Genomic DNA, 26,342 nt, shown 5'->3' with positions numbered 1-26,342 from the left:
GTATACCACAAATGTTAGTGAATGTCCATATTCAAAATATTTCCATTTGCTGTATCCAACTGGTAGAGAAGTTATGTTTCCTTTGGGTTAATTATTAGGTCAAAATTAGGCTACATTAAATGTGCTATCATTTGTAAGCAAAAAGTTATAAACTGACTTTAGAGAAACATGGAGAGATTTATATAAATGAGTGAAGTGAATAGAACCAAGAGAACATTGTACACATAATAACAATATTGTGAGACAATCAACCATGAGAGATGAAGCTCCTCTTAGTGATTCAGAGATCATGACCATCCCTGAGAGAACTGCTATGGACACCATTCACATTCAGTGGAAAAAACATCTGAATGCATAATTTGTTCACTTTTTCAAACTTCTTTTATGTTTTCCTTCCTTTCTCATGTTTCTTTTTCTTTCCCCTTAGTTATAATTCCTCTTTCACAACATGACTACCATGTAAGTATGTTCAACTATAATGTACATTTACAACTTTTGCCCAACTGTCATCATGGGAAGGGGGTGAGAGAAGAGAGAGCAGTAGAAAAATGTGAAACTCATAAATTTGCAAATGGATGAATGTGGAAAAACAACCATTGTATGTAATTGGAAAAATTAAATTTATAAAACCACACATCAACTCTCCCTCCACTTTAGTCTTTGCCATCAGTGACCTTGATGCCATTTTCATCCTCATTGAAGATATCTGACAAAATCACTGAAAACATCATGCTAAAAGTCATAGGAGCAAGAACACAGTAGCCCTGCTTCATGCCCTTGGCAACTGGGAATGTGCAAGACTATTGTCCATTATTGAGAGCCCATGCATGTTCACCATCGTGAAACTGTAAAGTCGTATGTCCTCCACATACCAAACTCACATTCCTATCTTTACTATGTATTTTCATCAGCAACAAAACTATGTGTTTTAGTCAACAGAAAGGCCTCTCTGACTCCCATCACTGAAATTTATAGTTCATTTAACTTCAAGGACTTAAATATCTAAATTATTATTCAGGTAGAATGATAAGAAATTACTAATTTCTACAATTATTTTAATATTTATCTAAATGAAAATAAATTAAAAACCATGGGACAGAGGTCACCATTTTTCTACCTTCATTTGTGGAAAAATTTACAACACATGCTTAGAAAGGAACCAAGGAATGTCCCATGTCTCTAACAAATGCATCAGTAGCACCCAGTGGGAATGCCAAATACAGTCCCTCCCCAGAAATAAAGTGTGCAGCACTTACAAGGGAACCAGAGGAGAGTCTATGAAATTCCTAAACTGTTTAGACAAAGACAAGTCAGAAGATGGAATGGGTTTCTCCATCCCTCTGCTAAAAAATATATATATAATATCAGTTTCAGAAAGCTAGTGTGTCTTAAATGAAGTGATTTCAGTAGCAATGTATCCATTCCAGAAGCATTTTTCTGAATCCTTTAAAACTGCTCCTAGGAAAGGATGGCAGCCTAGGAGTTTTCCTCCAACCAAACGAAAATATGGCTCCCTCAAAAGGAAAGGAATTGAAAGGTAAGTAATCCGAATTCTTTTCTCTTAAAACTAACAAATATATATGTTTTCTTCACCCTTTCATTATGTTGTATAGATTATGAATCATACTTATTAGAAGAGACATAGCTTCTTTTATTACATGATAGCTCTTTAATAATGAGGTTGAAAAATGTATTTTTTTAATTATTTTTTATTTTTTCCAGTTACCTTCAAAGATAATTTTCAACATTCAGCCTTTTGCAAGTTTTGGTGTTCCATATTTTTCTACCTCCTTCCCTTCCCTTCCCCTTCCCTATGGCAGCAAACAATCTGATATAGATTATACATGAATAATTGTGTTTAACAGAAGAAAAATATATTCTAATTAAGGAAGTAAAAATATCTTCTAAATTTCAGGAAGTAAAGAGCCCTATGTTAACAATCCAATGGATCTGTGATCCCATTCATATATGTAACAAGGAGAGTAAGACAAGTCCAAGACAGAGAGAGAGAGAGACAGAGACAGAGACAGGGAGATAGAGACAGAGGAGGCAGAAACCAAGGCAGAGAGAGAGAGAGAGAGAGAGAGAGAGAGAGAGACTGAGGGAGGGAAAGAGGTGGGGGGAACTGGGGAAGAGAGAGAGAGAGAGAGACAAAGAAGAAGGAGGAAAGGATGGAGAAGGGAAAGGGGAGACAGAGAGAAAAAGAGGGAGAGGAAAAGGGAAAAAGAGAACTAGGAGGAGAGAGAAGGAGAGGGAGGAGGGAAAGGGAGGGGGAGGGGGAGGAATCTAGGCAGTGAAAATAATGTTAACTTGAAAGCTAAGAGAATCTGGATTCAGATCCTGCTTCTGATACCTCCCTTTTCCAGGCAGTTAAACCAGTTCCCTTCATGTTCTAAATCTGTGAGCCTTTAACTATCTGAAATAGGGTCTCAGGCCTTATGAGGAAAACCACATCATTTCCTCCCTCAATGAAAACTCTGGTTTTCATTCAATGGTTGGAAATGAAGAAAAAAATATTGTCATTGAGATTATATGGAGCTCACAAGATTCTGAGTCAAAGACTTTTACCATTTCAGCAACTCTGAATAGTCATCTTTCAATGTAACACTATGACCAAATGCTTTTCGATTAGTTTTTCTGAAAAATTTAACTCTGCGTATGTTGAAATATATAGTACCCATCATTCATCTTGTACCATCTACCTAATATTTCAAAATTCTATCTTGTAATTTATATTTTTTACCAAGTTCCAAGACATGGATGATAGACATAAGCATCATAAGTGGTCAATGAGAATGTCAAACTGGGTCCCTCCACTGGAATAATGCTTGTAACGCTTTCAAGTTTCTCCCCAAATACTGCATTTGACCTTGAAAAGTTAGTCTGGTCATCCTAAACAATCTGCTGTCTTCCCATCTCTAAAGGCTGCTCCTTGACCCTCTTATGAGCCCTTCATGAGGGAGATTTTAAATAAGTAAGATTTTTTTTTCATGAGGCCTGAAGACGTAAGGAAGCAACAATTAACTTTTATGAGATTTTGTCCATAAATATTTTACAGTTTTCATTGCTTTGCTAAGAAATAGCAATGTGTTCCTTGGGACAAATATTATTGCAAATAAAATCAGCTAACTACTGAGCAAGATATTAAAATAGGAAATGCAAATTTAAGAATAGTAGCATTAAAATTGCTTTTGGAAAATGATGACACCAATTTTTTTTCCTCCTCAGATCTTCAAGCAAAAAATTCAGATAGAGTCCCCCTTCCCTTTTTGAACTGAAAAACTCAGAAGTTGCCAGTGAAGGATGCAGTCCCCTACTTACCTAGCCACTCTTACAACCCAAGTAGAGTCTGGTAGGCCTCTAAAAAGATAAGAGTAGGCACCTGGTAGCAATTGTCTTGTTTTCAAATGCATTTGCACTTTCTCCATGCAGACCTAAACCTCATGAGCAATTGAGTTCAAATAAAAAGACTTAGATGAAATAATAATAGCTAGCATGTATATCATGTTTTAAAGTTTACAAAGCACTTTATATGTTATCTTCTTTGATACTCAAATCCCCATTTTACAGATAAAGAAGTTGAGGCTGGGAGAGATTAGAGGACATATCCAGGGTCACTTAACCAAGAAATGTATGAGACAGGATTTGAAGTGAAATCTTCCTACCACAAGTCAAGTTCTCTCTTCACTCTGCCACCTAAAACTACCTCATTTTCACCTAGTTGAAATGGGTGATAGAGTTAGACCCTAAAGGTCCCTGAATCAACCATCCCAGTTTACAGACAAAGCAACTGAGAAGAAACCAACATTGTAGAGTTGCAGGAGGTCAGGGAGATGGTACTTGTAGGTAAGATGATTTTGTCCTTCATTTTCAAAGAAGATCATGTTATCAGGGAGGTGATGCCAAGCCATGCACAGGAATTGGATTTGAGTGAGGGAATGCTGTGCTAAGTCACCAGTCTCACTTTCTCCTCCGGAGCCATATGGTTCCAGTAGCCAGTTATGGATCAGGAAGACTGGAGATAACCCTGGACTCGAGGCAATCAAGGTTAAGTGACCCATGCAGATGACTCTAATTATTCTTTGACCAATCAGCAAAATATGTGAATAAGGCCAACTCTACTACCATGATTTTGTTCTCTTATTGGGTTTCCATGTCTCTGGCCTCATTGTGGAGATTAGAAGTCAAAAGAATTGGATTTGAAGGCTAATTTTTCAATGAGTGGTCTTCGATTAAAGTCATTGGCAGGTCTATCTATCTCTCTATCTCTCTCTGTATATTGCATGTGTTCACATTGTTTCCTACCAATAGAATATAAGTTCCTTGAGACTATATGATTTTTGTCTCTGTATTCCACTAGCACATGGTGAGCTGTTAATAAATAATGAATGAATGAATGAATAAGCGATAAAAAAAAAGTATTTTGTAAACTTGAAAGTGTTATATATTTCGGTTACTATTGTGCTACTATATAATATTTGAAAAAGATATTTGCAAGGCATTTGCCTGGTCCATAGTAGACACCATATAAATTCTTTTTATTTAAATTTAATTAATTAATTTTAATTTTTGTACAAATGCTGTTTTTATAATTACTAAAATGTTCTTGTTTAAGAGTAAACATTCACACCCAATTTGGATCAAGGTACAACATGGGAACAAAGTCAAGACTGACAGAGTGCTATCTGTGGGGTGGGGTGGGGGGAGGGAAGCAAGATTGGGGGAAAATTGTAAAACTCAAATGATATCTTTAATAAAAATAAATTTTTAAAAAAGAGTAAACATAACCCCTCCCCCCCAAAGAATATAGACCCTCATGAGAAATAAAGTAAAGGAAAGAGAAAAGAAATGTTCTTCAGTCTGTGTTCCAACACCACCAGCTTTGTTGCGGGTGGATCATATTCTTTAGGATAAGTCCATCCCAAAAGCTATTTCCATATTTTTTCACCATTGCTGTTGCTGATTGCAACTTCCTCCATTCACACCTCCCCATTACCATATATTATATTTTCTCTCTCCTTTCACTCTGTCCCTCTTCTAAAATGTGCTGTCAGGTAGCTGAGTGGCTCAGCAGACTGATCACCGGCCCTGGGGCCGAGAGGCCCTGAGCCCTAAGGCCCAGCAACCACCCCACCTTGTGGTCCCGGACAGGCCACCCAATTCCAGCCCCTTACAGGAAGTAAAAAAGAAAATGTGTTCTATCTGACCACTCTCCCCCATGATCCATCCTGTCCTCCATCACTCACATCCCCACCCTTCCCCCTGTCCCCCTTCTCTCCTTTTTACTCTAGATGTCTATACCCCACTGAGTGTAACACCATATAAATTCTTATTCCTTCCCTTCCACCATTATCACTCACTGATGCTTTTCCTACTAAGTTGAGAGAAAGGAGAGGCATACAGGGAGAAATTTAAGTAATATCTTTAAATATATCAATAAAAATTTATTCTAAATATATTATCACTAAAGCATGTAAGGGGCATGAGCCAAATCACTTTGCCCCAGAAAACCACGGTTTTCTCCTTGGGCACGTGAAGGTGCCAGCCCAGATGTTTCCTTCAAGGTTTTCTAGCTCTGTTGGGAGGATCAAATAAGATAACTTGTATAAATTTCTTTGAAATCCTTAAAGCATCTTATAAACATTAGCTAGCTCTCTGTCCTGACATTTTACTTTTCTGAATCCTGTAGGTCCTAACTGGATGGCTGCCATGCCTATAACTGAACACATGCCATGGTCTTTGTAATACCAAACGGTTGCTTTTAAAAAAAAATCTATCCACCTGGTTATCTACAAATGTTCAATTGACTGACAAAATTGGCCTTTTATCCCCCTGGAGTCAGGAGTTAATTCAGTGGGCCATTTGTATGGGCACTGGGTTTATGTGGTCAGCCCTTGAAAAGTTGTCTTCATGATTTTTCAAATTTTATTTGTCTAAAGGATCTTAATTACAGTTCTCTTCTTTTTGCTAAGGTGGCATAGAGCTGTATCTACCAACTTAGTTAAGCAAAATCTACTGGTCCCCAAAGAGGAATCTTCCAGTGGGAGTGACCTAGAATCACACCAAAGTCCAGAAAAGAAGAAGAATTATTTTATGAAGAAAATAAAGACTGCTTTCAGGAGAACGCTGCCTGAGCACTACAGAATCAAAGTAGCAAGGTCCCAGAAGAGTCGGTCCCCAAACCACAAGCAAACTCTCTTTTCAAACACTCAGAGTCTCCTTCCTAGAATTGCCAAGGAGCTGCCATCTCCTAAATTATTTGCCAAGCCCCAAATAGGAAATCTTCCACAAAATGGTAATTAATGGAATGCATATTTGCATATAGAATGAGGAGGATGGGATGGAGGAAGGAGGTGAGGCAAGGAAATGAAGTGGAAGAAATGGTAGATTGGGAATTAAAAGATCAAAGTCACTGCTCTGCTCACTTGCCACCAATACAGTCATGGACAAGTCTCATTCCCTTGCTTGCATCTCAGTTTCTTCATTTGTATGAGGAAGGAACTGATTTAGCTGACCCCTAATGTCTCTTCCAGGAAATGAGAAAGGAAGAAAGAAGGAAGGAAGGAGGGATGAAGAGAATAAGGCAGGGAGGAGGGAGAAAAACAGGAAGAGAGGAAGGAAGGAAAGAAGGAAGGAAGGAAGGAAGGAAGGAAGGAAGGATGAAGAGAATAAGGCAGGGAGGAGGGAGAAAAACCGGAAGAGAGGAAGGAAGGAAGGAAGAAAGGAAAGGAGTGAGGAAGGAAGGAAGGAAGGAAGGATGGAAAGAATAAGGCAGGGAGGAGGGAGAAAAACCGGAAGAGAGGAAGGAAGGAAGGAAGGAAGGAAGGAAGGAAGGAAGGAAGGAAGGAAGGAAGGAAGGAAGGAAGGAAAGGAGTGAGGAAGGAAGGAAGGAATGAAGGAAGGAAGGAAGGAAGGAAGGAAGGAAGGAAGGAAGGAAGGAAGGAGGGAGGGAGGGAGGAAGAGAATAAGGCAGGGAGGAGGGAGAAAAACAGGAAGAGAGGAAGGAAGGAAAGGAGAGAGGAAGGAGGGAGGGAAGAAAAGAAAGAAATCCCTTATAGTATCTTAGTCTATACAAGGAATCTACACCAAGTAAATTCAAAACTCTGTTTATCTGTCTTTCTGTCTATGTCTGTGCCAGTGTCTGTGTGTGACTATGTGTTTTATAAATGAATCTGGTATTTTTCAGTTCACTGATTATTTTTCAAACAAATCCATCTACTTTAAAAAAAAAAGCAGTCACTAACACAGGCATCCAAGCATCTTGTAGTAACTTGGCATGGGCTGACCTGTACATTTCTATTGATAAAACGACACCAAAGAAAATCCACTATTAATCTGACTTACCTAAACATAGAGCACAGGGGGGTTCAGGAGGCGAGGGTTCAAGAACAAAGGGAGAGCTGATTTCTTCTCTGACTTCCAAATCTCTGAATAGCTTTAGTTTCTTGTTCTTGGTGAGTATTATTGAAACCATTCTCCCTACTGCATCAATAACAATTTACTGCCTAAAATCCATCTCAATCACCTAGAAATACTCATGACATATTCTTGTCCTCTCTGTATGATGTTATAAGATTTAGGATCAGGTTATATCTCTAAGACATGACTCTACTCCATTCTGAACCAGTTTTCACAGAGCTTTGGTGACCAAAAAATAAGGGCATATGAAAGAAGAAAAGACTAATTCAGGAAAATCTACCTCCACCAAAGAGGTCCTCGTTACTGATTTCTGAAGTGGTTATTCCCATCAGTAAGACTCTTAATCTTCTCTCTCAAACCTTGCTCTCATAACTCTCTAGAATGAAAAAGTGGTCATGGGTTTTCTTCGAAGACAAAGAAGCTTTTGAACACAAACTTGATAATAAAACTATCTTGATTTATCATGGAAGAATCAAGCTTGGGGCAGCTAGGTGGCACAGTGGATAGAGCATGGGCCCTGGAGTCAGGAGTACCTGAGTTCAAATCCGGCCTCAGACACTTAATAATTACCTAGCTGTGTGGCCTTGGGCAAGCCACTTAACCCCATTGCCTTCAAAAACTAAAAAAAAAAAAAAAAAAAAAAGAATCAAGCTTGATAAAATTTAGAGTGATTCTTCCTATGAAGTTTGACTGCTCTGATGAATTTTTTTGTCCACCGTAACCCTCAAAGACTGTCTACTAAGGTGTGGAGAGGTTTTAATCTTCACTGATTGGACTTGTCCACATTCATGAAACCAGAGATTCATATAGGATCATAGGAAATGACATGAGATATGATATTATCTAATCTAACCCCCTTATTTTAAGAGAGATCAGTGAAGTTAAGTGACTTGTCTAAGATTACAGTAGAGTAACAGAGGTAACAGAGTAACAGAGTCACAATTTGAACTCTGACTCTCCGACTCCAAATCCAATACTCTTTTGATTAGTTCATGGCTTGTGGATATATTAGTGAATAGATAAAAGTGTTTGATATGAATGAAATATTCGTATTTGTGATTTTATCCACTTTTTCTCCCCTTCTTAAAGCAACTATTCAACTGGATGTTGTAGAAGCAGAAACTGAAGAGATTACCGGTAGAAATACCCTCCTTAGAGCCAGAAGGACAACAAGAAGACTCTCTGTGACCTCCCTACCTTCTGGGCTTCAAAAGGTACAATGATTCCATAATAACAAAAGTTAAAGTTATAAGTAATGACAGAGGCCATCTAGACCAGTTCACACCCAAAACTGAATCTCTATCCTTGCAGACCAGAAAAAGGAATCAGCCTCTGCTGGAGGGCAGTTAGGTGACTCTGGTAAAACACTGGACTGGAGTTCAAATCTAGCCTGCCACTTGCCATTTACTAGCTGTGTGACCTAGAGCAAGTCATTGAACCCTGATGGCTTCACATCCAGGCCCATCTCCAATTGTCCTGATCCACATCTGGCCACTGGACCCAGATGACTCTGGAGGAGAAAGTGAGGCTGGTGACTTAGCACAGTCCCCTCCCCATTCAAATCCAATCCATGTGCTTGTCATAGCATCACCTCTCTGATGTCATGGTCTTTTTCTAGAATGAAGGACAAGCAGCAGCATCTCTGACAGGAGAACCCATAGCTCATTTCATTTTGCTGCAACTCTAATCATTGGAATATTTATGAGGAAATCAAACCTACATTTGAATCTTTGAACTTCCTGCCCATTTCCCCGATTTTGTCTTCTGAAACCAACAAAACAAGTTCAATTTTTTTGTCTGTTCTGACTCTGCTCTTTTCCAAATTACATTCTTGAAGGGAGGGAGTTTCTTGGCCTCAAGCTTCCCTTCCATCATTTCTACCCTAACAACAAGTTCCTTTCTGTTGGTGAAAATCAGATCCATAATAAAATACCCCCCTTGTTGGTTCCGCCACCATTTTGAAGAATGGTATTGTCATTAAAGTAAGTCTAGAATTAATTGGTCTTTTGTCAGAGAGCTCTAGCAGATAGCTAGATAATGAAGTCTCTCATCACTATTTTTTTTTATCATGGCTTCTTGCCAGATTGCTATTGCCTATTACTGGGGTATCTATATCTAGACATTTGAGGCCATTGAGTTTTAGTACTGGCTCCTTTCTTAGTATTTTTTTCCTACTGTGAATTTGAGTGGCTTAATTTTAATTATTTTTTCTTCTTTTTTAGATATGCTAGGATTCACATAGGAAGGTTTTTTCTCACTCATCCTTTTTCATTTAAAGCCTTTTCATTTGACTTTTAAGACCACCAGAAAATATTTTCTTACCAGCCTCTGTTAGGAGTATTCTGTCCCTGACCTGGAATCTATGATTTCTCTGTTTTAACTATAGGCCAAAAGCTAAAATACCCATTCTCAGGAAGAAGCTTCTTTGTCAACTGTTGAATTGCCAAATGAATGTTTTTTTTCTTTTGCATTCTTTGCTTCCAATGAGCAACAGTGAGGAAAAACAAGCAAGCAAACAAACAAACAAAAGCCACCTGTCCCCTATAGTCTTCAGTGGGTTGCACAAGACGTCATCCAATTTGGTAATATTTTTAATTATCCTTCTGACTACCATTTGTGCCCACATGAATCCCTAGAAATGAATGGCAGCCATTCATTTTGATGTGGTTTGCAGATTTCTGTAATGTTTTAGATACGTGCCCTCAACAGACAGCAGAAATATCCATTGTTGTTATCAAGGTGACAATACTCCCATGTGAGACATTCATCTGCAGTCACTCTTCTTAACTTCATTCGCTTCTCTGATCCTTACTAGATGGTCTCTCATTCGGCACACTTTGTGGCTCCACTTTATCATTCTTTGAATTATGTTGTTCCTGCTCAAAGCATCCAATTCCTTCTTTTTTCAAGATGAGCCTCAAATCTGTTTTTAAGTTCTAAATATAACCTTTCTTCTCCATATATCATTCTTCCACACCCTAAACTCCTAACAAAGGTCAGATTTCTTCTTGTTTGCCTCATGTTCCTTTTATTCCCCTCAAATAATCCCCATTTTTATATCCCCTTCAAGATGTAAGAAATGTGGAGTCCCTTTATCTCCTCCATCTACAATTAGAATACAAATAACAGATACTTGACTGCTTCAGAAATACAAACACTACTCATTCAGTATGAGTCACTACAACATTCTTCCTGCTCTCCTTATAGACTGTGATTTTCAGTCTTGTTTTCTTTTTTTTTAACTACTTATGGTTGTTTACACTTCATCTCAAGTTCTTTTAATAATCTCTCAGGTAATTATCACCTCACAATGTGATATTATGTCCTCACAATTTCTATCTTTAGTCTGAAAGAAAACTCTATAAGCATGTCCCACCTCTCTTCCATCCAATTTTCTCTCCACTTTAACAACCATCAATCTACTCCACCCATGTTTTAACTTCCATTTTTTTCCATTTACCTTTTCTTACTTGCCTTACCTTGCCAACTGTCTTCTCCATTACTTTCTCCTTGAGCTTTTTTGTAATACATTTAATCCTTTCTTCCTTCTTTCAAAGAATCTGGATCTATAATATTTACCTGAATCAACAAATTTGAATAGAAAGAGCACTCATTAGCTATCTGTTCCAATTCATTAATGAAAGGAATTCTCATTAGACCTCTTAGAAACAGAGCATTATCCTTTTGGAAAACTCTGGTTGTTGGAAATGTTTTACCTGACATCAAGTCTAAACTTTGCTTTAGATTATCCACTATTCCTGGTTCTGTCATTTGAGAACAGAACAAATCTAAAAAAAAAAAAATTCAATTCCTTCTCACATTCCTTCAAATGTTTGACATAGGAATCATATCCCCTTTGAGTGTTGTCTTCTCCAGGCTAAATAGAATCCACTTTCTTAGATTAGAGGCAAACTGGTAGCAGAGTGGATAGAACCCTGGGCCTGGTCAAGGAAGACCTGAATTCAAATGTGGTCTCAAATGCTTCATTATTAGAAGATTGAACAAGTCATTTTAGCACTATCTACTTCTGTTCCCTCATTTGAAAAATGATGATAATATTTGCACCTACCTCCCATGGTTGTTTTAAGATCAAAGGAGATAAATATTTGTAAAGCACTTAAGAGTACCCTGAGTCACTATAGATGCTTCATAAATGCTTATTTCCTCTCCTTCCTCCATGAGGTCAAAATTATTTTCATAAGAATACCAAGACATTATTTGCCCATTAAACTACTCCTCCCTTTTCCACCCACATATATGGGTAAAGGCAAATGTTGCTCATATATGTCAATCAAAATAACTTATTAAAGCAAACTGAATGCAGAATCAGACATGAGAATCCAACTGTCTTCTCTTAAGCCAGACATTAAAGTGTTTTGCAAAAATATGTAAAAACAATGTAATTTTCAGTCATTTTTTTTTTGCTTGGGAAAATAAAGATTTTTTTTCATAAAAATATATTATTTCTGTTCAGACAAATTTTTATTTGTTATTTTAAATGAATAAATATCTTTAAGTTTGATCATCTTTCTTTTTTTTGGTTTTTTTTTTGCAAGTTAATGGGGTTAAAGTGACTTGTCCAAGGTCACATAGCTAGGTAACTATTAAGTACCTGAGGTCACATTTGAACTCAGGTCCCCCTTGCTTCCAGGGCTGGGGGCTCTATCTACTATGCTACCTAGCTGCTCCTATCTTTCCCTTCTAATTTAGCAAATACCAATAGATAGAATTTGCATAAACCAAAGCTCTTTGGGATCCTCAATAATGTTGAAGAGTATAAAGGGGTTCTTAGGCTAAGTTGGTTGAGACCTACTACCCTAAGGCATACCCCTCCGGAGCCCCAAAAACTACCTTTGAGGTTACATTTACCCACTTGCCATAATACCATCCTCTTTATTGCCTAGGTTGGGATATTTGAGTGTGAACATTTGAGCATGGATTTTACTATGGTTATCCATACTGAATTTCATCTATGCACACATCAACAACTACTCTTCCTTCATTCTAGCTACTCTTATGGTATTTAGCTTGGACTCCTATTCTTTTCAGTTTAAAGCTTTTCTGATTAGATTTGCAAAACACCTGACAAATACATCCTTTCCTCCTTTCCTTGGTAACTCTTCTATGTACTTGATCAGGAAATTGTTCTAATTTTTAAATCATGGTCCAGAAGCTGAAATCCATTCTCAGCTTCCTCCTTATCTTATCCAGCTGTTTAGTTCCCAAATGAATTCCTTTTTTCTATGTCCCTTTTCTTTAATGGACAACAGTGAGGAAATCACAATCTATTTCCCTTTGGTCTTCAATTTCTTATCTAAGACTTCTTAATCTTTGGCAATGGTTCCTTCTGGCTACACTATTTGCATCCATATGACTCCTCAAATGTGAATGATTATCCAGTCTTGATAAGTTTGAGGATGTTCTCTATTACGCTTTAGATACATGTCCCAGGAAGACCACATCTTAGCTGTGATCAACTCAGATCAACCAGTAGTTGCCAGAGCAGGAAATCACCGATGTCTCTTACTCTTCTCTTCCTCTGGCACAAATTGGATGATGCCTGATATGATATAGCTTCTGGGGTTCTACAGGATGGTTCTTGAAAGCCTCTTCCTACTCAGAGCACCTGGTTGTCTTCTCCTGAAAAAGAGCCTTCAATTTCTCATCACCTCAATGATATCCTTTCTTTCCTCCTCTTTTTCTTCAGCCAACTGACAAAAGAATATAGTCGGTCTTCTTTTTTTCAGTTTGCCTCGTTTCCCCCCACTCCCATTTTTTTTTTCAAATTGAAATCTTGCTCTTGTTTCATTTAAGAACACTTCATTCTCTTGAACATCCTGGAGTGTGAAGAAGCATCTTCTCCTCCAACTGGAAAATAAACCTATACTTAGAACACTGATAACAGTCACTGTCTGCAACAGAAATCCAACAATCACATTCTGGAGGCAAATCATTGGAAAATTTCCTCTTCTTTTCATTCTGGATGAGATTTTTCAGTCTTGTTTCAAAAATAAATATTTGTTGATTTAATATCATTAAATATATTATAATGCTATTTTAAAATTCATGTTTATTCCTCAACCACGAGCACTTAATTAAAACTTTTAACAATCAAAAAACATTTTTGATAACTTGACATTATCATTTGATTTCCTTTCCTTAGTCTCAGAACCTGAGCTTTGTCCAACTTCTCTTCAATGTTCTTTCACTCTCCCTTTCATTTCATCAATTTGCCCATCTCACCAATTTAAGCTGCCAACTTATGTTGCCCTCTGATTGTTTTACTTATTTTGCTTATTTACTTTGCCTTGTCTTACCAGTTCCCTTTTCCCTTATAAGTCTTTACCTTCTTTATTACTTTTATAATTGCCCTTGATTCTGCTCTTCTATCATTCCAGAAATAAAATGGAGACCAATATCTTTCTGTTTCTCTCAAATTTCTCCAAATGCCTTCTCTTCTTATTCAATCTCCGGTCTCCTTCACAAGTCCAAACTTCTCCAAACCATTCACACAATAGTCTTTTTCCATTTATTCAGTTCATGTTTTCATATCTTCTTCCCATCCTTCTTCCAAGACCTTCTTCAATTAAAACCAGAAATGATCAATGTAACCTTAGAATAAAATTGTTTCCAAAGACTTTTTGGATCTGGAGCCATCTAACATGCCATTTCAGGAGTTTCTTTAACCAAAAGATTATTCTTTCTCAAATGTCAAGTAAAACTAAAGATGGCATTTGCCTTTTTCTTTAATCTGCTATGTCAAACTATAGATTCAGGTTATATTCAATAACCCTATTTCCTAGTTCCCTTTCATAGGACTTCATGGGTCACCATCTTCAAGTTGAAACTAAATAATCTTAAAAATTTGGGGTGTTCAGGGAAAACCAACACCTCTGGGTGCTTTTCAGGGCTACTCATCTACCTTTAGTGTGTCCCTGTTACTCAATTCATACCTGTGGATCTGAGAAGTTGTAGCATGTAAAGAAGCTACATCCCAGCAAAATTGTCTGAGTTTGTGGGCTAAACTAGGTTGAGGGTAATTTATAGACCTCAATTCACAGAGGAAAAAAAAATGGATGGGAACAATTTGTTCCAATGGTCATGAAGCTAAAGGAAGTAGGCATTGTGGAGTAGTTAGAACTTGGTCAGACATGGAATGCCATTGCCAATCAAACAGACTTTTGTCTTGCCACTGAACTTGGATGACTTTGGAAAGAGAAAGTGAGGTAGATGACTTCATGAAACTCTGACTCAGTTAAATCCAATTTGCCCCCATGATATCATTGATCCTCTTTGGAAATGAAATATGGCCAACAAGAGCAACACACTTCTACCTAATTTTCAGGTAAAATTAACATCAGAGAAAGAGAGTTGGTAAACTTAAGCCATGATAGCTCAGGTGCTTTATATCATCGCGTTTGCGAGTGAATATGAATAAAAATAGGTTGAAGGAGTTAGGAGAGCTTTAACTTAAAGAAGAGAAGCCCAGGGTGAGGAGGGGGCAGGGAGAGAGACATGAGAGCTGCCTTCAAAATGCAAAGGTCTGTCATATGAAACAGAAATTCTTTTTTTTTTCTTAATGGTCCCAAGAAGGCAAAATTAGGAGCAATGAGGAAAGTTACAGAGAGGTAAATTTAGGCTTGGAGTAAAAACAAATTTCTTCTTGGAGGGCCCCCAAAACAGAAGGGGTCAAACTAAGCAGCTAGAGCTGTGCCCTTCATTTATTGACGATTATCTAGACAAAGCTGCTCATCGGTCAGGTTATTGTCAAAAGGATTCCAGTTCAAATGTAGGCTAGACAAGGTGTCCTCTGAAGTCCCTTCCACTTCCAATAATTTGGAGAATTTGCAGAGGCAACCTAGGCTAGAGGTAGAATATACAATTGGAATCAGGGAGCTTGATAGATAGGAGGTAGGCAAATAGGTAGGTAGGCAGGCAGGTGAATGCATAGGTAGATGGGGGAAGAGAAACAGAGACAGAGACAGAGACAGAGAAAGTGAGTGAGAGGTAGGAAGAGAAAATAAGAGACAGAGACAGTGAGAGAAAGTTTGTCATGGATTTTCTAGATGCTTACTACTGACCACACATTCTAGGGATACAAATGCATGCAAATAAACAAGATAGCATCCCCTCTCAAGGATCTTACAATCTAATAGTGGAAAATAAAATACAGAAAGGAGTTGGGAAACGTGGATCAGGAGAGACTGAAATATACTGGGAGTGCTCATGAAATGGTGGTCCCAGTTAGAATCTCAATTAAGAGGCCTCTTGAGGAGATGTAGAAGAAACAAGCCTATATGTTGTGTGACCCTGGACAAGTCACTTAACCTCTAGGTACCTCCATCAAATCCCTAGTACTTTTTTACATTCATAGAAAAGTTGTCATGTGAGTTTTAATGCTGAAACTCCCCATTGCAGAGGAAATCACAGTTTCTTCCTATTTGCATATAGATTTCCTACTGTGGAACTCTATGGGTTTCTAAGTATGTGTGAATTGGAGTGGAGAAGTGGGGCAATTTTCTGGATAATTCCACAGCCCAAATCAATTATGCCTCACTCATCTGGATATTTTAGGTTAGAAGGATTTGTCTTGAAATATCCAGATGTGGTAATCACTTCAATTTTCTACATTGCTCCATGTGTGGACTACGCATGAGGAAATAGGTCTTCAAATAGGTCTCCATGATCAGAGGGCTCTCATGCTTAGGTTGGAAATTTTGCTTCCTCTGCTACATTTGTTCAAATTCCATTTGTAAACACATTCAGCCAAGTCCATGGAGGGGTGTGGGGTTTGGACAACCACCACCAACTGGGGGCAGGACTTACACAAAGGTGTGTGCTCTGATTATTTAGTGCAGAAGGAACAGTGAAAGGAAAATTAAACCAGAGCTCATTAGCCAGGAGCCATGACCTTGGAATGATTTCCCATGGCAATCTCATAGGGCAAATACTTTAACTAGCAAACCAGGTTGTGGGGAAGGAAGTACAATGCATGGGGAGAAAAAGCCCAGGGCTTTCTTTTCATGTTCCCAGACTCTTCAGCTATCAGAATAAAGGAATGTGCAGACCGGTGTGCCCAAATTAATGGTTTGATCCAGTAATAATGAGCTTTAGGAGGCACTGGTCCATGGAAGCTCAGATCGCTTACTGAGCTCAGTGGTTCCAGAGGCAATTTTCCCTCTTCTACTTCTATCTGACCTGTTTTTTCTCGATACTGTAGATTCTTTCTGAGCCAGGCCCTCTCGTTTCTCTGCATCCTACAGATCTCTTCAAAGTAAGCTCTTTACACAAAGCACATCCACAGGGTGTAGAGAGAAAAATATGCCTATGTACGACTGTCAGTCAAGTGTTTTTAGATGTTCATAGTTCATAAGCAAATCCATTTTGTGAATTATTGTTCTTTGGGAAATTCTTATTTAAGCATCAGTAGCAGGCTCTCCCTACCTGATCGGTTTTTCCAATTTTTTTCACCAGGTCTCATATTTATCAAAGAAGAGACGACACTTCCCAGTGCTTAGAAAAAAGAAAGCTAACATGGAAAACATTCTTTGTGGCTCTGACTTGACAATAGGAAAACTTCAGATGCAGGTAGCAGACTCTGCTTCTTGCTTGGCTTTTGTATTTTGGGTGATGGGGGCAAATGGTATGTGAAGCCTAAAAAATATGGATATGATAGACATCCAACAAAAGGGAAATGTTTAAAGAAATTTTTGTATATTCCTATTAATCAGAATGCAATCAAGATGGATACATATGAGGAATACAGAAGAGCCTGGAAAGACATTTATAAAATTATGCAAAGTGTATGTGATGAGGGATGAGGGCAGAAATAGAATCCATTATGTACATATACATATATATATGTATATATATATGTATATATATATATATATATATACTTTCTACTATCAAATAAGGAAAAATGATTGAGAATCAAGCACATAAAAAACAAACAAGCATTTATGAAGTGACTCATGCACCAAGCACCCTGCCTTCAGCACATTTCCATCTCATCAGGAAGATAACATGGACACATATATGAAAAAAGAGTCATATTGGAATTGGAAAGGATCTTAGAGCTTTCATCTTTGGGTGAAGAAACTGAGGTCCAGAAAGATGAAGTCACTTCAAGGGTCATTCAAAAGTAAGATTCAAATCAAGGTCTTGCCGATTCCAAGGCCACAGTGCTAATTACTACACCACTGAGCCTTCAGTGTCATTTGGAGAGGACAGGAGGATCTTAGGAGCATAGGGGGATCAGGAAAGATCTCATCAGGGAGGCAGCAATTGAATTGATTCTTGAATGAAAACAAGATTTCTAAGGAGCAGAAGAAATGGGAAAGAATGGACCGAGAATCCCAGGCTCGAACAAGGGGGGATGAGGGGAGTAATACAACAGGTTTTGCACTGAAATGAATTAATTTTAAATTTGAATAGTAACGAAGTCCATTTAGTTGTTTATTTGTTGTTAGTAAATGCTGAGGTTCTAATGTCCAAATTGTGAAATGGGGCTGTTGTTACAATGATGTGGGTATGGTGCAGAGCCTTCCAATAATGCAGATCAGAAAAGTCACCCACTAATATCCTTTGTAATTGATGTCTTCAGTCCATTATCTCTTCTACTCATCCATTTCTCTGAATAAAGAACCCTGTACTTGGAGGATGGAATACAATAGTTTAAATTCTGCCTCCAACACTTACTAACTAAATGACCCTGGCAAGTCACTGAATCTCTCTCAGTCTCAGTCTTGTCATCTATATAACGGGTATTACAGGAACACCTATCTCACAGGATTCTTGTGAGAATCAAATGGGTCGCTCTCTCTCTCTCCCTCAGCTCCAATGCCCCTCATCTCTAGGCAGATGACTTCAGGTCTCTCCAAATCAGAAAACACTGCAAATGCTAGCTATTAGTATTATTATCTCTATGATTATTGTTATTCCAATGTGTTACAGGCTATTCACACTCACCATGTGCCTCTTCGTAGGCCTCTGAATAGAATTGTGTCTTTTCAAGCTTAAAGTCTTACAATGACACCAATAGGATATTGGAATTAAGAAGTTATGCCTTGATTATAGGAAACTTAAACATCTAACCTTTTTCTGAGGATCTCCTACGTCTCTGGATGTAGGATTAGATTGATTACAAGAAGTAAGAAGGCAATAGGGTGGCTAGATGGCGCAGTGGATAAAGCACCGGCCTTGGAGTCAGGAGTACCTGGGTTCAAATCCGGTCTCAGACACTTAATGATTACCTAGATGTGTGGCCTTGGGCAAGCCACTTAACCCTGTTTGTCTTGCAAAAACCTAAAAAAAAAAAAAAAAAAAAAAGAATTAAGAAGGCATAGACCTAAATGGCATGGCAGCTGAAATAACCAGGCCCAACACAATTGGTTTTAGGATTGAGTGAATTCAATTAAAAATTAATGCAGATGGGGCAGCTAGGTGGTGCAGTGGATAAAGCACCGGCCCTGGAGTCAGGAGTACCTGGGTTCAAATCCGGTCTCAGACACTTAATGATTACCTAGATGTGTGGCCTTGAGCAAGCCACTTAACCCCATTTGCCTTGCAAAAAAAAAAAAAAAACTAAAAAAAATTAATGCAGACACAGGGACTTTTTTTAAAATTTTAGGGATATCTAGGAGGTGCAGTAGATAGAGCACTGGCCCTAGACCTCAGACATTTTTAATACTTACTTAGCTGTGTGACCCTGGGCAAGTCACTTAGGCCCCATTGCCTTGCAAAAATTAAAAATAAACTTAGATAAAGGAGATTTTAGATTTAGATTTTAGATAAAAATTTAGATAAAGGGAGAATTTTTAATCTAAAAGGAAAATGTATGTGTGTGTGTGTGTGTGTGTGTGTGTGTTGTCAAGGACTTGAATGATGGGGACTACTATAATTAGGTTAATACTCCTGGATGTGAAAATGCTTGCCAAACTTCTTGACTCTTATTTCTCCAAAAGCATCTTCTGCTTCTATGTGCGCAATGCATTCTAAGCTACAGTCTTATTTATCTGTATCTGTCCACTTAGGTGGATGACCTCCTAGAAACGGTAGCAGAAAAATCCATGAAACTACTGGCTCAACGACACGCAGAACTCCAACAGTGTGAATTTCTCGGAGATGAGATTCTTCAGTCATCCAAGCAATTCCAAAGGGTATCCAAGAGAACCATGAGGAAATATAAATTGAAGAATGTGTGTTTTCCATGTGCTTGTTGTTGCTACTGAGTCCATTTCAAGCTGTATGAGCAGCTAGGTGATACCATGGACAGAGTCAGGAAAACTCATCTTCCTGAGTCCAGCTCCGGCATATACTAGCTGTATGATCCTGGGCAAATCGCTTCACTTTGTTCACCTCTGTTTCTTCATTTATAAAATGAGCCGGAGAAAAAGATATCAAATTCCTGCAGTATCTCTGCCAAGAAAACCCCAAACAGAGTCATGAAGAGTTAGATGAAATAACAATATAGTAGAAAGATTGCTACAGCTCTAACAATGTTCATCACTACCCTCCTGAAGTTTCTGTGGTTCCCTATTGCCTCTAAGATCAATTATAAATAGCTCTGGTTGGCATTTAAATCTGATCACAACTTGGCTCCAATCTCTTTTTCCATATGGATTTTACATTAGCCCTCCTACCTCTCTCTCCCCCCAAATATTCCACAAACTGCTATTCCCTTATACAACATTCTACTTCTGATCTATTAGTCAGTTTGAATGCCAAATCTAGGATTCTGTCCCTTTCTACCTCTGCCACCTGTAGTGAATAGAGCATTGAATTTGAGTCAGGAAAACACAAGGACTTAGATTTAAATTCTGCCATAGGCACTCTCTTTGGAAAGAGCCCTGGGTAAGTCTTTAATTTTGTTCCTATTTCAGAATATTCATCTATAAAATGATGAGTTTGAAATTACTGTTCTCTGAGGTCCTTTCCAGCTCTATAATTTATGATCCTGGGATTCCAAGTTCCTTTAGAGGCCCACCTTAGGTTCAACCTCCGATGCAGATTATGCTTTTCCTGATCCCTTAGCTGCTAGTGATTAACAAAATACTTTGTATATATTTGTGAATCCTCTCTTGGATGTAGATTATATTCTGAAAATGTTAGTTTTAGAGAGTTTCCTAGGGACTTGGGAGGTTAATTGATTTACCTGCCTTGTTCTGAGGCAGGATTTGAACCTGGGTCCTCTATTCATTATACCATGCTGCCTTTCCCTGTCATTTTGAAATGGACCTTGTTCTGTACCCAAGCCTATTCATTCTTTCTTTCATTCTCTCTCTCTTTCTCTATCTCTGCCTCTCTCTTTGCCTATGTCTCTCTCTCTCTCTTTGCTTCTCTCTGTCTCTATCTCTGTCTCTCTCCCCTACTCTTTCTCTCATTTCTCAATTCCAATGACCCTCGTCTCTATTTTTTTGGGCGATTTTTTTGCAAGGCAATGGGGTTAAGTGACTTGCCCAAGGCCACACAGCTAGGTAATTATTAAGTGTCTGAGGTTGGATTTGAACTCAGGTCTTTCTGATTCCAGGACCATGGAAATGATTCTCATCTCTAAGCAGTTGATTCCAGGTTTACATACCCAGCTCTAGAATCTCTTTTGAAGTTTGGTCCCACACCATGAATTACATTATTGAACTTTTCCAATCAGACGCTTCATAGTCATCTCATGCTCAACATGTTGAGTTCTAAATTCCTTATCTTCCCCTCTCTGACCCTCCCCCAGCATCCTTCTTCTGAAGTTTCCCATTTCTGTCCATGCTACTATCATCACCTGATTTTTGGAACCTCAGAGCCATGATCTATTCTCTTCTGCCATTACTTTTTGTATCTAATTGGCTGTTGATTTCTCATTTCAATGTTGGTAGCTAAGTAGCTTAGTGGATCAAGGGCTGGACCTGGAACTAGAAAGATCTGTGTTCATATGTGACCCCTAACTTTTTAGACACTAACTTTGTGATTCAGGAAAATCATGTTCAGTTCTGTCTTTGTCAGTTTGTTTTTCTGTAAATTGGGGATCAAAAGAACATCTAATTGCTAGGGTTGTGGTGAGAACAAAATGAGATGTTTGTACTTTGGAAACCTTAAAATGCCATATAAATGATAGCTATGCTTATCATCATCACCACCATCATCATCATCACCACCATCATCATCACCACCACAATCATCATCATCCTACTTCCACAATATCTCTCAAATCTGTCCCCTTCTTTCCACTTACCTGACCAATATTCTAGTTCAGCCCTCATTACCGCTCATCTAATAATTTCATCAGCCTCCAAAGGCTTCCCAGTCACCCATCTCTCTGTTCAATTTGTTCGCCATCAAATTTATATCCATAAAGCAAAAGATTGATCATATCTCTCTTCTGCTCATGGACCTCCAACTTCCTCTTGCTTCTGAAAGGAAAAGCAAACTTTGCCATTTAAAGTCCTTCACCAACCGACTCTGGTCTAACAAGTCAAATTGATGACCCATTCATTATTCTCCTACACGCCTGCATTCCAATTCAGCTGACTCATTGGTTATTTATCCATCTCCATCCTCCCTGCCTTTTTTTTTTTAGTTTGTCCAGCATATCCAGAAGCTCCTCTACTCCCCTCCACCTCTTAGAAGCTGTGACTTTCTTCAGAACTCACCTCCTGTCACCTCAAACAGAAAGACTCCAATTGTTGGTTCCCTCCCCACCTTGAAATCACTTTGCATTCTGTACATAGTTTGTATTTTTCTGTGTCCCACCTCCTTTAGAAACAAGCTTCCAAAGGCAAAGCATGCTTCATTTTAGTCTTTGTACTAGCACCCAGAATTGGACCTCGTAGAGAATATTAAATAAATGATTAAAGAATTAGAGAGGGAAATTGTCATATGGATATAAATTCCTTTACTAACCTTTGGAAAGCCTTTTATACAACTTTTTCCTTATATCCTTTTAGATTCGGTTGATCTAGCTGGTGATAGAACTTGGAATTTAAATTCTACACATTAGCAGATTTCCATTGTTATAATCTTTGATCTAAGCATTAATCATGATATCTTAGATTTAGATCTGGAAGGTGCCTCAGAGGACATCTAATCCCAAATTCTTTTACATATGAGGAAACAAAGGCCTAGAAGTGTCAGTGACTTCCCAAACATCACCAAAAAATGTGTCAGAAGCAACATTTTAGCCTTAGTGTTCAGACTGGGAATCTGAAGGCAACTTATGCCAGGAAGGCTGGAAGAAGGAAACATTTTACCCTTATGCAGAGAAAAAAAATGATGCTTTTTATACTAGTAATCCTATACTAACTTCAAGTTTATTCTCCATAATAAAAAAAATTGTATTCACACATAAATTAACAAAATAAAAATAAATGGCAATGTCATTGGGTTGTGTGTTATCATTGTGTTACTTATAGAGGCAAAACCATTCACCAACTTTCATGGATCAGTTCACTGTGACCCTTGTCCTCAAGGATTTTTCCATCTCCAGAGGACCAGAATCTTGAAATGTTATTCCAATTCTGTAAACATGCAGATAATGCCAAGCTTGTGGTCCTGTGTTCCAAAAGTTTCTACCTGAATGTGCATTTTTTTGTTACAAAAAAGGGTTTAATTGAAGGATGAAAAATGGAAGGGGATAGGTTGAAATCATTAGGAAGTCAAAAGTCAAATTTTAAATAACTCATAACATTTAAAAGGAGGGAAATTTTCTTTTTTCTTCTTTTCAAATTTATTTATTTTGAATTTTACAATTTTTCCCCTAATCTTGCTTCCCTCCCCCTACCCCCACAGAAGGCAGTCTGTTAGTCTTTATATTATTTCCATGGTATACATTGATCTAATGTGATGAGAGAGAAATCAGATCCTTAAGGGAAAAAAATAAAGTATAAGAGATAGCAAAATTACAAAATAAGATAATGGGCTTTTTTTTTTAATTAAAGGTTAAAACTTCACAATTGTTTCTCTGGATACAGATGGTATTCCCTCATTGCAGACAGCCCAAAATTGTGAGCAAGTCCATTAAGGTTGATCATCGCTCCCATGTTGCTATTAGGGTATACAATGTTCTTCTGATTATGCTCATCTCACAAGGAGGGAAATTTTCTAAGTGAGATTTTGGGAACTAAAGACATTTTCCCATAGAAACAATATTATTAATAGTGATTAGGTCCCATACCTCAAAAGCTTATAGAGCTCATTATGTTATTTTTCAATATTGGTTGTACCCGCATGACTTTGATCCTGAAGAAGGAATAAGCAAATTCCTTGACTCCCCAATGTGTCTTTCAACACCGCCCCCCCCCACCCCCCGCCACCATCACTAAGCAACCTCTCTTGCTTTGTGGTTTTGTGGTTATATTTCACCAAACCAAATACTGGTGGCTGCTATTTTTTTCCTCCCCCTCCCTCAAAAGGTCTTTAGGTCGTGATTCCTCCTCCTCCTCCTCCTCCTCCTCCTCCTCCTCCTCCTCCTCCTCCTCCTCCTCTTCTTCTTCTTCTTCTTCTTCTCTCTCTATCTCTCTCTCTCTCTCTCTGATCAAGCAGCTCAGTATGGACTCAGTCATCTTCATTACTCCAACAATTGACCTGTCAGCAGGGAGCTTGACATGGCACATCCATGGTTCCTCAAACACCTTAGATCCCTAATTTCTTAGTCTCCTCACCTCTCATGACTATTTCCTTTACTCTATTTTAGCTCCAAGCAGTGAAAACACATCTTTAAGTTTGTCAACACTCACAATTGTAACAAAAGAACTTTGACTTTCTTCAATTTGACCATGACTTCCCATCATTTTATTTCACCCTATACCTCAGGCCTTATCTTTACTATGCCCCCTGTCACCCTTCAGTATTCCCCAAAGCTTCTACCATTGTACTTATTTCACTTTTTCTTTTCCATGGTTCGAGCCTATAGTTAAACAGGCCATTATTACACTAAACTCTAGCCTTAATTGCCTTGTTCCCATGCTTTAAGGTCTCTTGGATCTTTTCAGACTTCACTATACCAACTCCTCTGCTCTTACCCACATGCTGTTGAACTGTGCTGAAGGAAGTCATTCTTCCATCTTGAGTATGTGATGATGTTTGCCCTTCATTCTGGAAGAATACCAGGATATCAGGGAGGTGACACCATGACAGGCACATGAATTGGACTTGAGTGGGGCATCCCTCACCCATGCTGTGCTAATCACCAGTCTCACTTTCTCCTCCAGAGTCATCTGGGTCCAGTGGATAATGTGATGAGAGAGAAATCAGCTCAGGATGACTGGAAATGGCTCTGGATTCAAGGCACTCAAGGTTAAGTGATTTGCCCAGGGTCACACAGCTAGTGTCAAGTGTCTGAGGTCAGATTTGAACTCATCCTTCTGACTCCAAGGCAAGTGCTCTAACCACTGCACCACCTAACTGCCCTTGTGTATGTCCACAACACATATATGTACTGCTTCTCAGATGAAGCCCTGCTCTAGAAGACGACCTTTTATTCTTCCCCATTACTGCTCCTTTCCCACACCCACTCAGTCTAGGGTGCCTCATATTTTTAGAGAAAATGGAGAGCATTTGTCATGTTCTCTAATCTCAGTACCCCTTGACATTATTCCCCCATTTTCTAATCCTTTAATCCAGTCTCTGACGAAGAAATGGGTTTTTTCCTCACCAAGGTCAACCTCTATATTTGCCCTTGATCCTACCCACTCCTTTTTTTACCAGAAGATTGCTCCCACAATCATCCTCTAAATATCTCATCTTTTTCTTTCCACCTATTCCTTTCCTAATGCCTACAGACATGTCCATCTTTTTTCTACATTTAAAAAATTCTCACTTGATCCTATCATTTCCTCAATCTCTCAAAAAATCCAAGAAAAAATTTCAAAAATTCCAAGAAAAAGTTTCTTTCATTGTTTCTATCTCTTCTCTTTTCATCCATTTTTTTCAACTCTTTGAAGTCTTCAGCCTTAATCATTCAACTGAGATTACATTCTCTATTAATATCAATGACAGAGAGAGAGAGAGAGAGAGAGAGAGAGAGAGAGAGAATAGTAGATAGATAGGTAGAAAGGATTGTTTTATGAACAGAATCTCTGTAACCTTGGGATTTTCTAATCTAGGCTAGATTCCCTATCAGAAGACAAACCAATGTCAGCCCTCCCCCCCACTTTTCTTCTCAGTTTCAAAGGTGGGGGATCGAGCAGAGTTCCTCTGGAGGAGCTGGATCTTAAGACAGGTACTAGGGACAAACCTTCAGTTTTCTCTTGTGCTTTTGTCAAGGGCAAATGGAAACATTTATAGGAGTGACAAGAGATCACTTTTAAGATCAGAGTTTTCAGGTATTTGTTTAAAATGATTTTATCTTACTTATCAAAGTGCTTTCTTTGTTCTGTAGATTTTTCTCCTCCAGGTAGGTTAGAGAGTTAAAAGGATTTACATAAAGTGCACCACCTATTATCTTGCTTGTATGTGATCCATTAAATTAAATCCATTTTAAATAAACAGCAGAAAAGGGATTAGCCTCTAAATCAAGGTATTTTGACATTTTTTTTTGGTAAAATGAACCACCAATGAAGTCTATGGACCCTTTTTTCATCTAAAAACATAAAATACCAAGGATTACAAAGGAAATCAATTATATCCAAGTAGTTATCAAAATTTTTAAAAACTAGGGCCACTAGGTGGTGCAGTGGATAGAGCACTGGCCTGGAGTCAGGAGGACCTGAGTTCAAATCCAATCTCAGACACTTGATAATTACCTAGCCGTGTGACCTTGGGCAAGCCACTTAACCCCATTGCCTTGAAAAATCTGAAAAAAAACCCCCATCAAGTTTACAGATCCTTGGTTACTACTTTCAAATAAAATAACTTTGTGAGCAAATATCAGTTTGGCAACTTGTTAGGACTATTGTCCTGAACCTTCTTAACTGCTGGAACTCTAGCCCACAAAA

The 26,342-nt window shown here is 38.3% G+C and overlaps 1 protein-coding gene across 1 annotated transcript; it reads left to right on the top strand.

Moving 5' to 3' along the window:
• Positions 1–1,412: 1,412 nt before the first annotated feature.
• C8H3orf49 (chromosome 8 C3orf49 homolog) lies at positions 1,413–19,652 on the top strand. The gene is made up of 5 exons (XM_074199055.1): positions 1,413–1,537; positions 5,973–6,295; positions 8,509–8,633; positions 16,894–17,007; positions 19,455–19,652. Exons 1-5 carry the CDS (start codon positions 1,413–1,415, stop codon positions 19,650–19,652), a joined length of 885 nt encoding a protein of 294 aa, XP_074055156.1.
• Positions 19,653–26,342: the final 6,690 nt, after the last annotated feature.

This window comes from Macrotis lagotis, chromosome 8, assembly GCF_037893015.1.
Source record: "Macrotis lagotis isolate mMagLag1 chromosome 8, bilby.v1.9.chrom.fasta, whole genome shotgun sequence".
In the NCBI taxonomy this organism is placed as follows: domain Eukaryota; kingdom Metazoa; phylum Chordata; class Mammalia; order Peramelemorphia; family Peramelidae; genus Macrotis; species Macrotis lagotis.
This window is presented reverse-complemented; position numbering and strand designations above follow the sequence as displayed.